Here is an 18,521-nt window from a genome sequence, read left to right as displayed (position 1 = left end):
TTACATTAGGTTTTCTATGCTTTGTTGTGTTGCTAGATTAGCTCGGGTTAGAAACCCATCAATTCTTGAACTGATCCTTTAATCAATTAACTAAGAACTTGACTGGCTGAGCCCGTCAATTACGGGTCAAGCCGGGTCAATTACTCAACTTGCACGTTGGAACTAACCAAACTCAATGACCTAAATTTGAAAAGAAAAAGCAGAAAATGAGGTTTTGTTGGAGGGAATCTTAGATTATAAAGGAAGAAGAACATTCTTTGGACTTGAATTCTAAATTCCACCTTGATCGATCTCCAAGTTTTCCATGTAAAATTAAAAACAAGACTCTAAAGTACACCTGTTCACAGGATGGGCTTCAGGCTAGGCTCATGAACATTTTACACTGCTTCGGGTTCGGGCTTTGGTCTGGGCTCATTCAAATTTTCGCAGAAGTTAAGCCTGAGCCTGGCCCATGAATTGGTCTGCTAAAGCATACTACAAGATGTATTGTTAAAATCATGTAGCTTATACTATTTGAGTGCAGATGAAATAACGAGCAAATTAATGAAGTGCCTAAAGTTAGCCCATCTACAGTCCTTTCAAGCTTCATCTATCTGAAGCTTAAATCAATCTAAGCCTGAGCTTAGTTATTGGGCCTACAGTCCTAGAGGCACATTAAATGATTGTGATTATTTGTTTAGGCTGCATTTGATTGAATGCAAGGAGACTCTTTTTTTTTTTTTTTTTGTCAGTAAAGTTGGCAGGACTGTCAATGGATTCTTAAAATCCGATGCCCGATTTAGCATTCAATTATCGGTTTTGGACGTTAAAACCTACATTCATTTACTAATCAAATAGGGGTAGATTTGACCCATCCCAGTTCAATTATATCATATGTAATATAATAATGCATATATGTAGATGTTATATATAATATATAATATTTTTATATTTTTTATATAAGTTAAAATTCATTATTTTTTTATCTTATTTTTCTTTATTTTATTGACAACAAAGTGGAACCGGTTAAAATCCAAATCCAACATTTCAGATTTCGGCTCAAGTTTGTATGTTGGAATTTCAATCCAACCCGTTTACAGCCCTAAACACAAGAACAAATTAAAAGGGACATAAAATAAAGCTTTTGCTATAAAAAAGATGGGAATGATATATAGATGGGATATTTTAGTATGGAAAATTTTGCACCCATTTTATGGAAATACAAACCCCACATTGGAGAAAATGGTCTACGAAAGGAAAAAGATAAAAATAAGCCCATCATCAAATTAAGTGACCAGTGTACCTTGCAACTAGTACTAGGCCCCTTGTGGGTCCAAATGTTTGGGCTGCATTGAGAAAGGCTGAAATGGGCCTAAGCCTAATTGGATAGGTCCCACTTTGGGCGTGAATAAAAAGCTCAGCCTGAGACCAATCCATGAAGCTTCCAACCTAAAAATTAAAATCATTGATTTCATACGCAACCATTTTGATTGGTTATGTGTTTGCTGCCACAATCAACGTCACCTTATTTTCTATCATGTGGGACTTTCCCTCTCATTGGCCAGCCATTGAAATTTTAAGTTTTAATAAAAAACCAAGAAAAAAATCATTATTTTATGATCAGATCAACGTCCTTGGCTTTGATCTTTATCAAACAGTGTTGAGTTCACGACTTCTTTCCCAAATAGTCGTCCATATTCCATTATGTTCATTGATCCTCAAGCCTCTCTAAGGTTGTGTTTGGTATCATAGTTATTTTGAGTTGATTAATACAAATTGATGAGAAATACATCACATATAAGAGTTATTCCAAGTAGGGGGTTGAATGATTGATCATTGAGGTTTATAGTTGAAACATCAAATTTGACATATAAAGTAGAAATATCAATTTGTTCTGATCAAGCCAAAACGTTTAAGGTAACAAAATATCTTTACTGATGAACACAAAACATTTCAGGTAGATATAGTAATTGTACCAAACACAACCTTAAACCTTAAGAGTGGTACTTAAAAACCACAAACTTGTTCAATGTATCAAGAGAGGATTGAATGATAGTTTTTCTCTGTGGAAACACATTCTCCTTCCACCAGCTGACTGCTCCAGTCCTTGCTCCATGTGGGTGGATGCCCGATTGGCCATGTTTGCTTCCTGATATAACAACATCATCAGTTACAGAGCAGAGCCTAAAATGTGAGGACAAGTGACATTGTCAAGAAAAGATGAATCAATTTGAACTAGAAATGTCAAATTGATAAATGTGATTCATTATTAGGATTGGACATATTTCAGTATCACGTCCATGATAAGTGGGGCAGACAGATTATAATGGAAGGTTGGAGGCGTTTGGGCTCAGTTTGGTTGCATGTATGTTGAAGGGAAAAAAACGAATAATTTCTTGAAGATTCCTATTTTACTGTAAAATTTTCAGTTTTGTGTCTCATTCAACAGTATTATTATTTGATTCCTTCGTGAATAATCCATTAGTCCGTTAATGTAGGCCTGTAGGGCATCATCCAGAAATTTCATTATAAATTTTTATTTTTTCCGTGTTTGGGAGTGTTTCTCCAATGGACTTTTGCAGCTTTTCATTGAAGAAGCCAAAAGCTAGTAAAATAAACAGAAAAACATTTGATGAAAATGCCCAATAAAAGTTTTTATTTTTTTTTGGCTTCATGGTGATACACAACGGAGATAGCCCATCCCCCTCCCTTAACCCCCAACCCTGGTGGCAGTGGGATTTGATCACAGGGCTCTACTCCCACGAGTCAGAGATCTTACCAACTGAGCCACCATCAGTTGGTAAAACACCCATTAAAAGTTGGTAGCCAAAAAAAAACCATTAAAAGACGTTGAAAACGTCAAAAAAAAAAGAAAGAAAAGTTCTATGGTTCAGCATTTGCATGAAGCTATTTTGAACAAAAAGCACTTTCTTCAAAAAGTGGTTTGTCCAAAAGACTGTTTAGACAAAATACTATTCTCAATTCCCAAACGCTGCCTTAAAGTTCAAGGGATTGAGGATCTTTGCTGGACTTTATAGATGGGCTGGTTTTGGTTCCATGCCATAGCCCGGCCCAACTGAAATCCAGTTCACTAGTTGTTTAATTTTGTTGATATATATATATATATATATATATTATATTTTTTTCTGCTGGAGGCTGCACTCTCCACAAAATGGATGCAAATTTTTCAGACTAAAATGTTTCTGCTATTACTTCCATCCTTTTTATTTTAGAAACTTGCTTTCTATCTCTTTTATCTTTTATGTAAATGACAAAGAAAAGCAAAATAATTTACAAAAAGGGAGAAAATATAAGAAAAGCATTTGAGCCTAAAAAAGTTTTCCATCCACTTTATACAAAAACAAGCCCAGCCCACGTGATTACTGGGCTCATGCATAGTTTTTGATGGCCCAGGGTAGCTTTACCTTAGTCTTTCATAAACCACATATGCTTGGCCCAATCCACATGCCAAATGCAAGGAATATGGGCCTCACTCTTTTAAGATTCCCATCCCAAAATGCGGTAATGGGGCAATACGTTCAGTTGGGTTGACGAAGACATAGGGAAGGGAACCTGCCATGAAGGTGCAATTCAGATTCAAATTGCTTGGGCAGTGGGCCCAAATTTTCTCCAACGCTCCTTGTCAATATTTATGAGCCAGAATTTGACTCTCACTAATTGGATTGAAAATTCAGACAATTCAAGCAACAAAAAGTTGGGTGAGCATTTTTCCTTTTACATAGAGACACCCAATGAGAGATGAGACCACTACTCATGGCGTGAGCTCCCTCCCATTTCAACCTCACCTCACTGGCCTCTTCTGTTCAGTGTTTTCTTTTCGTGTAGGACCCCTGAACACATTTCGGTGCAAAGCAGGCACCAGTCACATCTCAGTGTTCCATCAGCCAAGCAGAGAGAGAGAGAGAGAGAGAGAGAGAGAGAGAGAGTACATATGCAGTGAAGAAATAAACAAGAACCAGCCTGTGGAATGGCTTTAAGCATTCAGGCTTAAAACTGAAACAAAGAAATTGTTGTTATAGTCTGGCCATTAAATCAAGCAGTTGGGGAGCACCACCCAAATTAGAGTTTTCATTCAACCAGGTGAAGCACTTCACATCTAAGCTCAATAATTCTCAAATTGGGTACATATAATTCCATGGCTGCTCTGCGTCCACTAGGCAGGCACTGGGAAGTGAAAGTACCATAATAATGTGTACAATCTTCAGGGGTTGTACTGTTGCATCATGTGGTCTCTAATGTATTGACTGTGATGGGCCAGTTGCCAAGTCTAACTGCCTAATATTGATGGGCCTTAATGCAAATGTCCCCATTAAAAATAAGATGCTTGATTTGATGATCCTGATCATTTGATCAATATACATGTAAACAAAAAAAAATCTTGGCAAAATAGTAGTAGGAGTTTGGGTAGTAAAATATTTGTTATTATGCCAAAAATGGTAAAAATGGTAAAAAAAATGAACAAAGTAAAATCTTGGTCCCTGACTTGAGGGCTTTAGCAAAAAATGGTAAAAGAGAATATGTATGCAATTGGAAATATTCTCCCTAATACATTCAGATCGTTTTGGGGAAAATTGCCCAACTTCGTCAAATAAGGAAGAGAAAGAAAGCTATTTGGGTCATCTCTCTTCCTTCCCTAAAGGATGCAGCGCATTAGTCCTATTTGAGCTCCACCCTTTTGCCATGTTGCAGGGGACTCACGGGGGTGGGGATAAAGCAGGGTGCTCATGAGGCCCCACACCCCTTTGATCATATTCTAACAATTCAGTTGTATATTGAAAGTTATGAGACCAAAATACCCATCTTGGTCTAACTTTTTAATTTTCTTTTTTTTTTTTAAGGAAAATGAAAGAAATATGGGATAAGAGAGGGGCATTTTGGTATCATGAGTCATGACTATTACTGGTACCAAAAAGATTGTTAGGCAAATGACTCAAATAAAAATAGTAGAACAATTAATTGCTGAGAGAACAGTGTTGTACAAAAGAAAAAGAGTCTGTGACTCCAGTCAACATATGATTTTAAATATCTCTATTCATCCAATCAATGACAGACATCTGTCCATATTCATGTTGTTGCTGTAGCCTGTGCCAAGTGGAGAGCACAATAACAATAGTTAGATCAGTATGACAGGGCAACAACACAAATCAATGGAGTTGTCAATTGCTGATTGGAGAAGTATCCGTCAACCATGGCTTGTTCATCCATCAATGGAAAATGTAGACGATTCACAAATGTTGTAAAGTAAAAATTTGAACTAATGATAAAGAGTGATACATGCAGTTGAATCTTTAACCTTGTTATAATCTTTAATTGTAGTGAAACATGAATATTGAAAAATAAATAAATTATTAGATGAATTTAACATGATTGACTGAAATTTTGATATGTTATAGTTAGAATATTTAACCTTGTTATAATCTTTAAAGCTGTTTTTGGTTTTAATACTTTCTTTCCCTACTTCTTTTTTCAAGCTAAATACAACTTAATGGAAAATATATTTTAGGAAACATGAATGAATTAATGAAAAGTAAATAAACCATGTGATGTATTTTACGTGATTGATTGAAATTTTGACTTTGGAAATGCACAACAGTTGGACTTATTATTGATGTCATTGGTATAATGTCACCCATGAATTTTTTGAGATTTGTGTCAATGTCCCTGTCATATCTATGTAAATTTTCCACTATAATCTGTCTCTTAAAATTATTTTAAATGCGAAAATCAAATTTTTTATGCTTACAACACCACTATACTTTGATGCATGTCTCTTTTTTTATTCATCTTAAGCTTTATTAGTAGAAATCAAATATGAATGAATAAATAAATAAAAGAGAGAAATGAAAAATAGCCCTAATCAGCCAAACATAGCTCTTGACGTTTTTATTCATCTTAAGCTTTATTAGTAGAAATCAAGTATGAATGAATAAATAAATAAAAGAGAGAAATGAAAAATAGCCCTAATCAGCCAAACATAGCTCTTGACGTTTTTCCACCAAAGCCATTCCATCATATCAGCCGCAATCCCTTCTTTGTTCTTGAATGTACCTAAATTAGGGACTGATTCTATTTTATTATTTGAAATGATTGTATCCAAACAAGATGGCTCGACCTTGGTGGTTGTTCGAAAAGATTCTGTTGCGAGATCTCTCTCCTTCAACCCTGGCATTGATAAAACCACAGCAGTGTTGTAGAGAGAGAACCGTTTTCCTTTTGGTTTCATGGGGCCTAAAAAGCAGGGGGACTATCCAATACCCATAGCCCGGGGCCCCACCCCCATAGGATTTCTCTTTTCTTTTTTTTTTTGGTTGATCACACATAGATATTTCATACTTAGCGGTAAGGGTGCAACTTGGGCAGGTCTAACCCGAGCCCAACCTGAGTTTATTTGCATGGGTGGGGCCTGCATTTTTGGGTTGTCGGATGACCTTAGGCCAAAAAACTCGGCCTGGCTTGGGCTTGGGTTAGGGCTCGGGCAGTCTAAACCCGACTCTAGGCCTGACCCAACCCGAGTTTACTCAAACAAATACATACATATATACGTTATATTTATAGAAAACCATCCTTTTAGTAATTATATATACATGTATATGTGAACAAAATATATATATCTATGTTTGTAAAAAGAAATTTGTTCATATTTTCAACCATTTCTACTCTTAATGGGCATAAAGCCAAATGAAAGATGACCATATAAAAAAAGTATACATAAATTCTTTGAAATTGGGTCACCCAACCTAAGTTGTGTTGACTTAAACTCGAGTTGGACCTGGGTTGATTACTTGGGCTTGACCTCGGGTTGCGCCAAGCCCTAAATTGAGGTTTGCATCTTTAGGGTTCGGTTTGGGTTGACCTTCAACTTGACTAGTGGCAGAGCCAGGAATTTTCTTTTGGGATAGCCAAGTTGAACAAGAAAATGAGATAGGGAGTAGAAGTAGGATATAGGGAAAAATAGTTTGAAAAGGTTTGAATCTATTACATGTTTTTTAAAGAAAATTTTAACAATTTCATTTTTTTTTATTTTTATTTTGGGGGTTGGAAGAGAGTTAGAGTATGATCCTTTACATTTTAATTCAAGTTTTGAGGGGGCCAAGGACCCATTTTATTACATTTTTACCCAACCTCCCATTAGTAACCTATGATTTAACAAAAAGTTTGGGGGGCCAAAGACCCCCCCCCCCCACCAATATACTTGGCTCCATTCTTGATCTTGACCCAACCCGCCCAAGTTACACTCCTACTTAGCAGGGTGGTAACACATATAACCCCTAAACTTTGTTTTGCAACAAAGACCCTCCAAACTTTTAGGTTCCAGCACTTTGCACCTAACCAGGGATGATAGTGAAAGTAAAATTATTAAATTGCCCATTTGAGTTTATGGAGTTGTCACCAATGAATGTTAAAATGATGAAAATAACCATTTTAAATCACAAATGGTTTCTTCAGGTGTTGAACTGATCATTCTTATGGCATTTTCAATATAAATTTTGATGAAAGAAAGTTGAGGGAAACATGTGAAAACTAGGGGTCTGTTTGGTTCATAGTTGGAATTAAAATAGTCTATTCTCATAGTCTGTTTCGTTCAGGTAGAAATGGTAATGAAAATTGAAATCAACATGAATGGGATTTCATTCCCAAAGGAGGCGCAGGGAATGACCATTCCCTCAAATGGGGTAATTCCAGCCATTCTAGAGGGAATGAGAATGAGATTCTAATTCTGCCCAACCAAACATTTAGGCCATGTTTGGTTTAATTCTCATTCTTTCTAATTCTTACCCAAGATAAAATTCTAAAATAGACAAGAATGGGTAAAAATAGGCATAAGGAGAAAATATTGCTATGAACCAAACACTTTTTTTTCTAAAATTGAAAATTTTTCAGATTGACTAGTGTCCTATGTAAAAGTGTTTTTGTAAAAGTGCTTTAATAAAAATACTTTCATAAAAGTGTTTTCGTAAAATTACTTTTGTAAAAGTATTTTTATATGTAAAAATGCTTCTACAAAAATACTTTTTGCAAAAGTGCTTTTATAAATGTATTTTCACAAAAAATGCTTTCATAAAAGTATTTCCGTAAAAATGCTTTTATAAAAGTATTTTCATAAAAATGCTTTTACAAAATGTTTTCATAGAAGTACTTTTGTAAAAGTTCTTTCACAAAAGTGTTTTTATGAAAGTGCTTTCATGTAAAAGTGCTTTTGTAAAAATACTTCCACAGCAGTCCACTAATAAACATGGAAGCAATTTTTTGTAGGTATAGTTTCCTCAAAGAATAAAAATGAGCAAGATGGAATATGATTATTTTTCATGTTGTAGGCTACCTCAATTTTTGTGCTATGTGCTGATTTTTCATTCTAAAAAGAATGTGACCTATGGCAAAAATTTTGTAACCAAGCACTCTAATGCTATTTATTCTTGCTCATTCTTGCCTAAAATGAGAAAGAAATGAAAAAATAAAGGTCACAGCAGTGAATCAAATATGACCTTAGAATCAGAATAGTCCTTCTCATTCCGATTCCAGACCCCTATTCTTATAAACCAAACAGGGCCTAGGACTTAAACTTTTAAACATAGTTACATCCATACCATTACGAGGGAATTGAAACTAAGGCGATGTATGTTTTCCAAAGCAAAAACACTAGCAATAAAAATGACAAAGCAAGAATAGAATGCTTCATATTTGGTCCACCCGACTTGGGGCAGTTTTTGCTTTTTCTTGCAAATTGTGGAAAGCTTTACACATACACGCCTTCCCATGCCACATCTCTACGTTGTGAAAGTTGAGTTGGAAATAAGTTGCCACGTGACAAAAAAGTGCCACATGGCATTAGTTTGTGCAATATATCATAACTATGGTTTTTTAACAACTATTTTGTTAACCACATCTCATGGCTAATTTGATGCTGCGTGGCAAGGTAGACTCCTAGACATGTGGGTTTTCCATGTGGCAAGATGAACATGGCGTACATGGAATTTTCCATATCACATGTGATAAAAGCAATATACCACTACCAAATGCTTATTTGTGCTTTCACATTTAAAAGCATATTAAGTTAATACCAAACTTCAAAACATACAGTAACAACATGAAACAAGCTTCATGCTTTTGTGGTTTGAAAATTACTAAAGTATTGGGTGGTTGTCTGTAAGTTATGCTAATTTTTCACTTGATTATTGATATAGGCATATTCGGTCGATTCACTAAGTGTTGATATGTGGCACCACCCAAGAGTATTTCTACCATTTCGACCTCATAGCGTAACTCCCACAAAGTCATCACTATGGAGCATTTACTACAAGCATCATGTTCTTGGCACACTTATTCCCAACACACTTATGAAGGGGTAGTGATCGGCCTACGGTTCTTTGGCTGCCCTATTAAAAAGTGTGATTCATGGGATGGTTACCTACTGCTCATCACTCCTCTCCCCAGCGATTCTAACTATAAAAGGGGCATCACAGTCTAAAGGTATGCTTATGCACATTTGAGCTAATCTTTACTCTCTTGCTGTGATCTCGGCTTTTCCTCAACCCTCGGCTAATTTGATCGTCGAAGCCCTCGCCCCTGAGAACACTCTCAGGGCCTCTGGCATCTTTTCACTCTTAGCAGGTGGGACCCTTGTCCTTTGGACCTTGGAGATTACTAAATTGCCCTCGGCTCCAGCTTTGGTAGCAACAATTATCTTTAAAATTGAAAATAAAAAATAAAAGAGATATGGAATTCACCCCCTTCCATCCTCTCACACATTTGAAATCTAGATTCCATGTAGTGTAGATGGTGCATCTAAATTTGTTTGGGTGTATACACATAAGTGTAGTGGCATAAGAGTGGGAAAAATCCGAACATAGTCAGCTCCATGTCACCCTATGGCTCAGTTTGGAAGGAGTACAAATGCAAATATGTAGAGTGCAAAACCTTATATTTTGTATTGTTGTATATGTATTTGTATTGTACATATTTGCATTTGTACTCTTTCCAAACTGAACCTATATTGCATTTTCCCTAGGGGTGCAATCAAATCAAGTTTTTCAAACGGTTCAGACTTGAGTTAAATTCTAATTAAGTTTAAATCTGAGAATAAGTTTGATTAGTATTCAAACTCAAACTTAACTAATAAAATGTTTTACAGGAAAACTTGCAAGTCTACATAAATTAATATATATTGAGCTGAGCTCGAACTTATAGAGTTCAAATTGAATTTGAATTCAAATTCAAATATAGACGTATTTGAATCGAACCAAACCTAGACATGCCAAAATTCGGTTCCACTCAGCTCAATTTCTCCCCTACTTTCCCCTACTAACAACGCTTAGTACATAAGAAAGAGAGAGAATGACTATGATCTCTTCCCACCTGGTAATGGTGTTCTTATGTCAAACTTGCAATCTTGAAATGGGGCAATATGAGGCACATATGGACCTGTTTTGGAGTGATGGTTCATCATCCTCATATAGAAGTAGAACTAGAATAGACAAACATAAAGTGTCCTAACAATCAACAAAAAGAAAGAAACTTATAACAAACAAGGCCTCTCTTTACTTAGAAATCAGTTAAATTTGTCCATGACTCCATGGTATAATAGGCATCCTTTTAATTAATATTTTATAAGGTAGATAACTTCTAGAAATTTAATTCCTAGTTTATAGCTACTAGTCTTGTACTATCTAATATCTTTAAGTAAACACCAGAATTTGTTAAATGACATTATAAGTAATAAAATTAAAATTTTAATTCAATGAAACTGGCATTGTAAATAAAGTAATAAAAAGCATTCCTCTTTCAAATGAATAGTGGAAATCTCATCCCCCACAACAAGCCTCTAATCTCTTTCTCAGGTTGGTTGAGGATACATCTAGATAGACAGTTTTTGGTCTTTATGTTAATTATTTAGCAGTTATTTGTTTTGATTGAGCAAACCATAAAGATTAATATAATGCAATGATGTTTTTAAAGTTATGTTTGGTTTGACACATAATAAGAGAAAAACAGAATGTTGAGGGGAAAATATTTAACAAAATTTGTAAAATTCTTTATAGGCTTCGTTTGATAAGAGTGCAAATACATATGCTGTCATTTTTCATAAGGCTGAGTTTGGAAGGAGTACAAATGAAATTTTCTAGAATGCAAAACCTTATATTTTGTATCTATTTACACTGTACATATTTGCATTTGTACTCTTTCCAAACTGAGCTTAAATTGTGCGTATCTATATTTGCATTCTTTGCACTGTACATATTTACATTTGTACTTTTCTCAAACTGAGACTCTTGTATTTGTACTCTTTCCAAACTGAGCCCTGGGCCTTGGGCTCAATTTGGAAAGAGCGCAATTACAAATATGCAGGGTACAAATAAGAGGTTTAGAAATACTGTGTACAAAGTTTTGTACTGTATAGATTTGTATTTACACTCTTCCCAAACTGAGCCTTAAAAATTTCTCAACTTTTTCTTCTTATTTTCTATCAAACCAAATGCAGCCTAAATGAAAATTGTTATTAAGAAGTATTGCATACAAAGCCACAAAAGCAATTTTTCCCAGAAAACAGTCAATACCACTAACCCCTAGTAACTAATAAAATCTCTTTCTATAGAATTTTCAGAAGGCCAACTAAATCTTAATTCTTACCAACCATGGTTAAATGACTCAAATTCTTAATATCATTTAGCATGCCAAAAAAAAAAAAAAACAAAAACACTTGAATCAAGGAAAGACTAGCCAGTTATTTAATAAAATCATCAGATAAGCTGAACTCGTGTAACATGTTGTCAAGGGTATTGTTCAAGTTATATGGTTATATACCAATTGTGGATGTGGTCCATCGATCTTAATGGACTAATGGTGAACATCTGAATTAAGATGCTCTTTCAAATAAATCAAGAGCTAAAATTTGGATATCTAGATTACAGAACAAAGTGGGGTGGTTAATCAATTAAGCTTAACAAAAGGATAAAAAGAAAGGGAAGAAGCCACTAAGGACCACCATTCCACGGAATTATGCTACAGAGAGAAAGACAGAAGAGTGCCAACATTAAGGGAAAAAAGGGAAGGGGGGAGGGTGGATAGCCCTTGATTCTTAGGGTACGGTCCAGCGAGGACTCCAATGAGGAGATGCTTTCTGAGCATTTACTGTAAGAAGCCTAGTGCTGCCCATGGCTCCATGCTGCATTATAAGTAATATAACACTATCAGCCCATGACCTAGAACTGGTCAGACTGGACCAGCTTCCAGTTAACAAGCATTAGTTCAATAATCACCACACACCTGCTATTTCCCCGGGACCAAGGCCGACGACCTGTCAAGCCTTGCTCAGTGCTTCCTATTCCAAAATCCAATTCCCCCTCTAAGTCTCAATCCCCAACCCACCCCACCCAAAAAGAAAGAAGAATCTGGAGCCTCTGGGAGTGCAGATCTCTGCTAGTTGCCAAAACTGATTAGTGCTCTTTCACCAAGAGAACAGTAGAAACTTCTCCATTCCCATTTCCCAAATGAAGTCATGATGAAAAGGATCATGTTAGCTTACCTTTGCCATCAATAATTCAACATATACAACTCTAGAGGCCTAGAGTCTGGGAATGGGAGCTAATATCACCCCATTACTGCTTCTTTCATTCAACTATTAATTCAATTACATATTTACATCCCATATCCTGCTTTCTTTATAAAAAAAGTAATTCAACAGAGTAGTACAAGAAGCAAACATCACCATTTCTCTCTCTTGTTTTTTTACTGTTAGTTGTAACACAGAATGCTGCTATTCTTAGCTAGGTAAAAAGGAGGGGAAAAAGAAGAGAAAGGAAGAGAGTGGTCAGTACAAAGAGTAGAGAGAAAAACCAGAAAGAGAGTACAACACGCGTCAAAGCATGACAGGTGAAGCTTTGAAATGTGAGGTCGTCTTCAGACTTGGAAAAAAAAAAAAAAACAGAATGGTCGCTCTCAATACGATTCGTGCAAGAGTGTGTGTGTGTATGGAAAAACACCGCCACACAGCAAAGCACTATCACAGTGAAATGGAAGAAAAGATGAGTGATCTCACAAACTAATTGGTTGGGAGTGCTGGGGTGTATTGACTTGCCACTGTTTTTGATGTCCGAGATTGGATATTTTGGACCAACAGAAACAACACGCATGCTCAAGGCTGGATCATGTGACCACCAACCCACCAACAGATAACACCCCACAAAGAAACAAAAGGAAAAGGAGGATTAGATTAGGCAATGAAGCATTACTGTGCGTTACCCTCCAATCTTAAGCGGCTGCTTCCTACCCTTTTGGTTTCTTTACCCTTCACTACTTCATCACCCCCTATACTGACAGGAAAGAAATGGAGCTTGTGGTCCTCACACACCTCTCCCTCCCTTTTTCACCTTTTCTACTGCTTTCTTCTTCCTCTTCTTCTTCTTTACGAGTTTCTTCTCTTCTCCACCTTTCTGTTATTTCTTCTTCTTCTTCTTCTTCTTCTTCTTCTTCTTCTTCTTCTTCTTCGTCCTGCTCTGTTTCAGCCAATTATTCCGACAGAATGGAAACAATTAGGCAGGGGGCGAGTCAAGGCTTGATGAAGGAGAAGGGGAAGAGGGAGGTGGTGGTGGAGGATGTTGATGAGGAGGAGGAAGAAGTTGGTGGGTTCGAAGATGACAAGAGGAAGAGAACCGTCGTGTCTCCCGCCTGTAGGAGAGGATCAAGCGGAGGTGGCGGGGTTTCCCCACCTTGTTGTCAGGCTGAGAAGTGTACTGCTGATCTGAGTGAGGCGAAGCGCTACCATCGGCGTCATAAGGTCTGCGAGCAGCACTCTAAGGCTCCGGTTGTACTTGTTGCCGGTCTCAAACAGCGCTTCTGCCAGCAATGCAGCAGGTTAAAATGAAAGGCATCTGCTTCCACATATCTAGTTTGTTATGTATGTGCGTTGTCTGAACAATTTCTTGGCTCTTCTGGTGGGGTGGTTACTAAACGCTTTTGCTCAATTGGGAAGAAGACGTTTGAGATTGTAACCTTAGTAATCTGGTTGAATTCCGGTTTTTAATTAATTGAATTAAAAAAAAAAAAAAGCGAGCGAGCGAGCGAGAGAGAGAGAGAGAGAGCGAGAAACTACTCTGCCAGGTTACTTAAAAAAGAGGAACTTTTAGATCATACAACTAGGAATTCCCTTTACTGCTGTTATCTGGTTGGTCAACGGGGCATTATAAATTCTTGTAGAAGATGAAAAACATCCCACACATTTTACTTTAATTTGCTTTGATTCTGTGTTCATGAGACTGTGAGCTTCAGTTTTCAGTTGGTGTATCTTGGTCTATTTCTGCAGCAAAGGCTTCAATTCTTTTTATCTTCTCAGTTTTTTTTATTTATTTACTTAGAGAGTTTCTTTTCCTTTTAGCTTTAATGGGCTTTCTTCTTTTAAGGCAACTAAACCAAAACATCTTTTGTTTTCGACTTCGGAGAATTAAAGTACTGTTTGGCAATAAGAACTAATGGCAGCAAAACTTGCCACTAGTTCTGATTGCATATGTACAGGAAAAGAAACTTCAACGTGTGGACAAGTTCTAAGAATTTCCTATGTGTAGGGTTCTAGTTAATTTTGATTTCAAGCCATTAGATAGATTTGCGTGTTGGTAATGGGATTGGGATGTTTCTTTATGGTAATCTGATTCTTAACGTCATGGCGTGGGTATTTTTCTCATCGCATAAAGTGAAGTCCAATCTTTTTCCTGTTCCTCCATCTTGTTGGTTATTTTGAAGATCTTTCCTAAAAATGATAATTATGATATCAATCCTGATGCACTCACTATTCGGTCTTCAGTGGTTATAGGAGTTCTTAATATTGTGAAGAAAAAGTAGAAAGTATGAGGTGATATTATGTTTCTTTATATGTATGTTATTTAATATCCTGCTGAACAGGTTCCATGAGCTATCAGAGTTTGATGAAACTAAGAGGAGTTGCCGTAGGCGATTGGCTGGGCACAATGAACGCCGAAGGAAGAACTCTACAGAATCTCATGGAGAAGGTTCAAGCAGGAAGGGTGTGGCAACTCAGCTGAAAGAAAACCATTGCAGGCAGGCTGACCAAAGTGGGAGGATGCAGATACCCCATACAGGATCTGCCAATTACAAACATTTTCAGATCAGATAAGATCTAATTGTTTGCTCCCTAGCATGCTCTCTCTCTTCTGTCATCTCTGGTTCTTTTATGCACTGATTACAATGTTATGTATGCCTATATCTTGAGGATTTGTATCTAAGTCGAACAAAAAAAAACCACAGCATGGTCTATCTTATGGTCATGCTCAATTTCTATCTGCGGTGGTAGGTACCAACTACTTGATGTGCTTAATTGCTACCTGCAGCAGTAGGTATAAACTATTCAATGTGGTTTTTAAGTTAGTGTTCATGTAGAAATTTCACATCAGTGAATATTCGCAACCTTTTATGTCTTAAGAGAACTTAGTTCTAAAACCATGATATTTTAAGGGGAAAGATTAGTTCCTAGTCCCTACAATTAGAGGTTTGCTGAAAATTTGTAAACACTTGGGAATGGTGTTAGTTTCGAAGTCAAGGGTCAAGGTGCATTTTTGGTCATGCTCTTAAAATACCTCATGATGCTCTTTTTCTTCTTCAAGTTTTTGACTCTTTGGTTCAGTGTAAGCCTGTTTTAGAAAATTAGGAGGGTGGAAATGTCTCTATGCTTTTGGATCTCTTTGTCAAGCACTAGCCAGCTGAATCCTGGATTTCTTTTTTCTTCTAATGGCCTTCTGAAACTTCTGGTTATATATTCTAGTGTTTTTTTTTTATTGTTATGTTTGTTATTTTCATTAATTAGTACTTGATCTAATTGCATGTTAACTTTACTGCTTATTGCGAGCCAATAGTTGATTGATCATGGTTTCAAATTTCAATTTATTTATTTGTTGGGCTACTCAAGTAGCAAAGTTGGAGTTGGAGTAACATGACCCTGAACATTAATCTTTATATATTAAGCACATAGAAATACAAATACTGGGTATGATTCAATTTCCCAGTACCTTTTTTTTTATTTTTTTGAGAAATTTTAACCAGAATTCATTAAATGAAGAGGAGGTACATGAGAAGATGTACAAAGCAGGGGAAGAACCCCCACAAATTACAAAGGCAGTTTCCCATTTCCTCAACCTGATTTCCAGGCGAGGTAAAACCAAACCACTTGAAAATAAGGTTGAGCCAACCCAAATTGCATCCTTCTTACTTGGTAGTCCCAGCTCTGTACAAGACTCTTTTTTTTTTTTTTTTTGCTTTTGGCCCTTCTGAAGTTTTCTGTTTAGTCATAATCATTAGTTATGTTTATCTTAAGTTGTTAGTTTTGTTTGCCATATGTCGTTGATTACTCACCTGAGAATTATGAGTTTCTATCCAGATAGTAGGAAAAGGAACCCACTTTTTGTGATCATGGTGATCTTGCCACTTCTTATTTATCACATCAAAATATAGAGGTATTAGCACATCTTACCATGATTTGCCAAGCATCAAGACCTTCACCTTTTCTAACGCCAACTTCTCCACAGATTTTGGAAGTAATTTGTTAGTTCTATCTATATTCCTGTTAACCTATATTATGGGAAAGTTGGTGTGAGGTGCAGTTAAGGTGGAGAGTTGGGTAAGATGTTCCACCACTCTGATAAGGACGCATGAAAGTCATTATTAAACCAATGTTCCAAGTAAGCAAGTCATATATAAAAATTGAGATGCATTCAATGAACAGAAATGCAATAATGTAACTTCCAACATGATAATAACATATTCAAATGTAACAGTTCAAAAACTGTTACCATGCTAGGTTTACCGGGCATTTGGTACTGCACATCTACAATTGCTAACACCTAACGTTCTAATTATAGTTCATTTTAACAATGTTGATTAGCTACTGGATGCCAAATTAGCTCCATAATGGATCTGAAACACATCCAATGCCTTTAGTATAAATGGATAGCTTGGGTGAAGTGAAGATATTATCTGATGCATTTGAGATAACAATGAATTTTTTTATACAGTCCCTTTATATTTAGGATAATTTCGTACATAAAACAGGACTAGCTAACCAACTGCTGGCCATCCATTTCTTATTCATTCAGTTCTGTGTTGCATTGAACACACGAGAGGATGCAGAGAAGATGCTTCAGATTGAAATGAAACATGGAAGATGAACAATACCTACCCTCCCTCTTGAGAGGTTCCATTATAATTTTCGGACTCAGTTCATCATGCCAGTTGTCTCATAATAGGGATTTATGAACACAAACTTCTTAGTTACTAGCTTATCTTACACTACATCTTGAGGTTGTAAAAAGTCATAGGCTATATTATGTAAAAATCGGAAGTAATGTGTTGCCTGCCATACATTTCCTGTTCACCACAGAGCAACATCATAAGATCATTTACTTTAATCGGCTGCTCTAGGGAGTGAGGTAGTTCTGGATGTAATCACCAAAGGCTGAAAGACTTGTCCAACTTTCAATCAAAAGTTGCTGGGACCTCCATGGGTGCCCACTTTGGGGCTTGATGCTGCTTCAACTGCTACTAGCATTTTTATCTCTTCTTATTCCACCTCAAGTACAAAGCATACACAATTAAGCTTCTGCTTTGTTAGAAGTCATATTCGAGTTCAAGCAATTGAGCAAGAGCTTTATAAAAGTAAATCTCCTTGAAATTATTGCCTATTTAACCTTCTCTAGATGTCCAAGCACTGCCATCTATGTAGGTTTCCTATCTCTAGATGTCCATGCAGTTATGGGCTGTGGGACAACAGTGTAATTGCCACCATTCCTGTTCCTATCTCTTTTTCCCCGTGAGCTGTTTAAGAGGACTTGTAACACAGTAATACCAGTTTTTTTATTTTTCTTTTCTTTTGAGTGTTACCAGAGGTGTTTCTTATCTGTTAATCCATACAGCTTCCCATGCCTTACATTATAGTCTATTAGCAACCATTCTGATGCCCTCAGCAATATTAACAGGATTCAGATCCCCTTTACATTGCGTTTCCTGCTTCATAATTATTTCTTTGATTCAAATCAAGTAAAACTTGCAGATGAGTTTTTGATTTTTTCTTTTCAGAAGAGGTCCACTTCTATTAGTATATTGCCATTACTTCTGTTTGTATCTATTATTTGTCATCTGTTTTTTCTCCTTCCAACTTGGAAAGGGCATTGTCTTTAGTACTCTTACCGAAACTGGTCCCAATTCCAAAAGGGCCACCAAGGATTAGGGCCTGATGGGTGATGAGTGTAACCAGACGGAAGTAATAACAAGATTGCAGGAAGAATAGTGAATGGTCCAACATAGGTGGAGTTATTTGCGGTATAGATTATCAGTTTATGTACTTAGAACTGGCTTGGTCATCTTAAGATGGTCTTCAATTACATAAGGATCATGATATGCGATTCTTGTAGTGGTTACTGAAAACTTTCCATCAATACCCAGTATTATCTTCCAGACTTCTAGTGTTTCTCACAGTTGACAGATTTCCATCTATGGAATCTAGGTATTGTTAGTTGTTACCCGTG

The 18,521-nt window shown here is 36.5% G+C and overlaps 1 protein-coding gene across 1 annotated transcript; it reads left to right on the top strand.

Moving 5' to 3' along the window:
- The first annotated feature begins 12,920 nt into the window (after positions 1–12,920).
- Positions 12,921–15,426, top strand: LOC148877717 (uncharacterized). The gene is made up of 2 exons (XM_088942791.1): positions 12,921–13,848; positions 14,890–15,426. Exons 1-2 carry the CDS (start codon positions 13,322–13,324, stop codon positions 15,119–15,121), a joined length of 759 nt encoding a protein of 252 aa, XP_088798917.1. The 5' UTR covers positions 12,921–13,321; the 3' UTR covers positions 15,122–15,426.
- Positions 15,427–18,521: the final 3,095 nt, after the last annotated feature.

Source organism: Nelumbo lutea, chromosome 1 (assembly GCF_056320005.1).
Source record: "Nelumbo lutea isolate HS-2025 chromosome 1, American lotus-T2T, whole genome shotgun sequence".
Classification (NCBI taxonomy): Eukaryota; Viridiplantae; Streptophyta; class Magnoliopsida; order Proteales; family Nelumbonaceae; genus Nelumbo; species Nelumbo lutea.
Note: the sequence above shows the minus strand (reverse complement) of the source record. Positions and strands in the feature narration are given on the sequence as shown.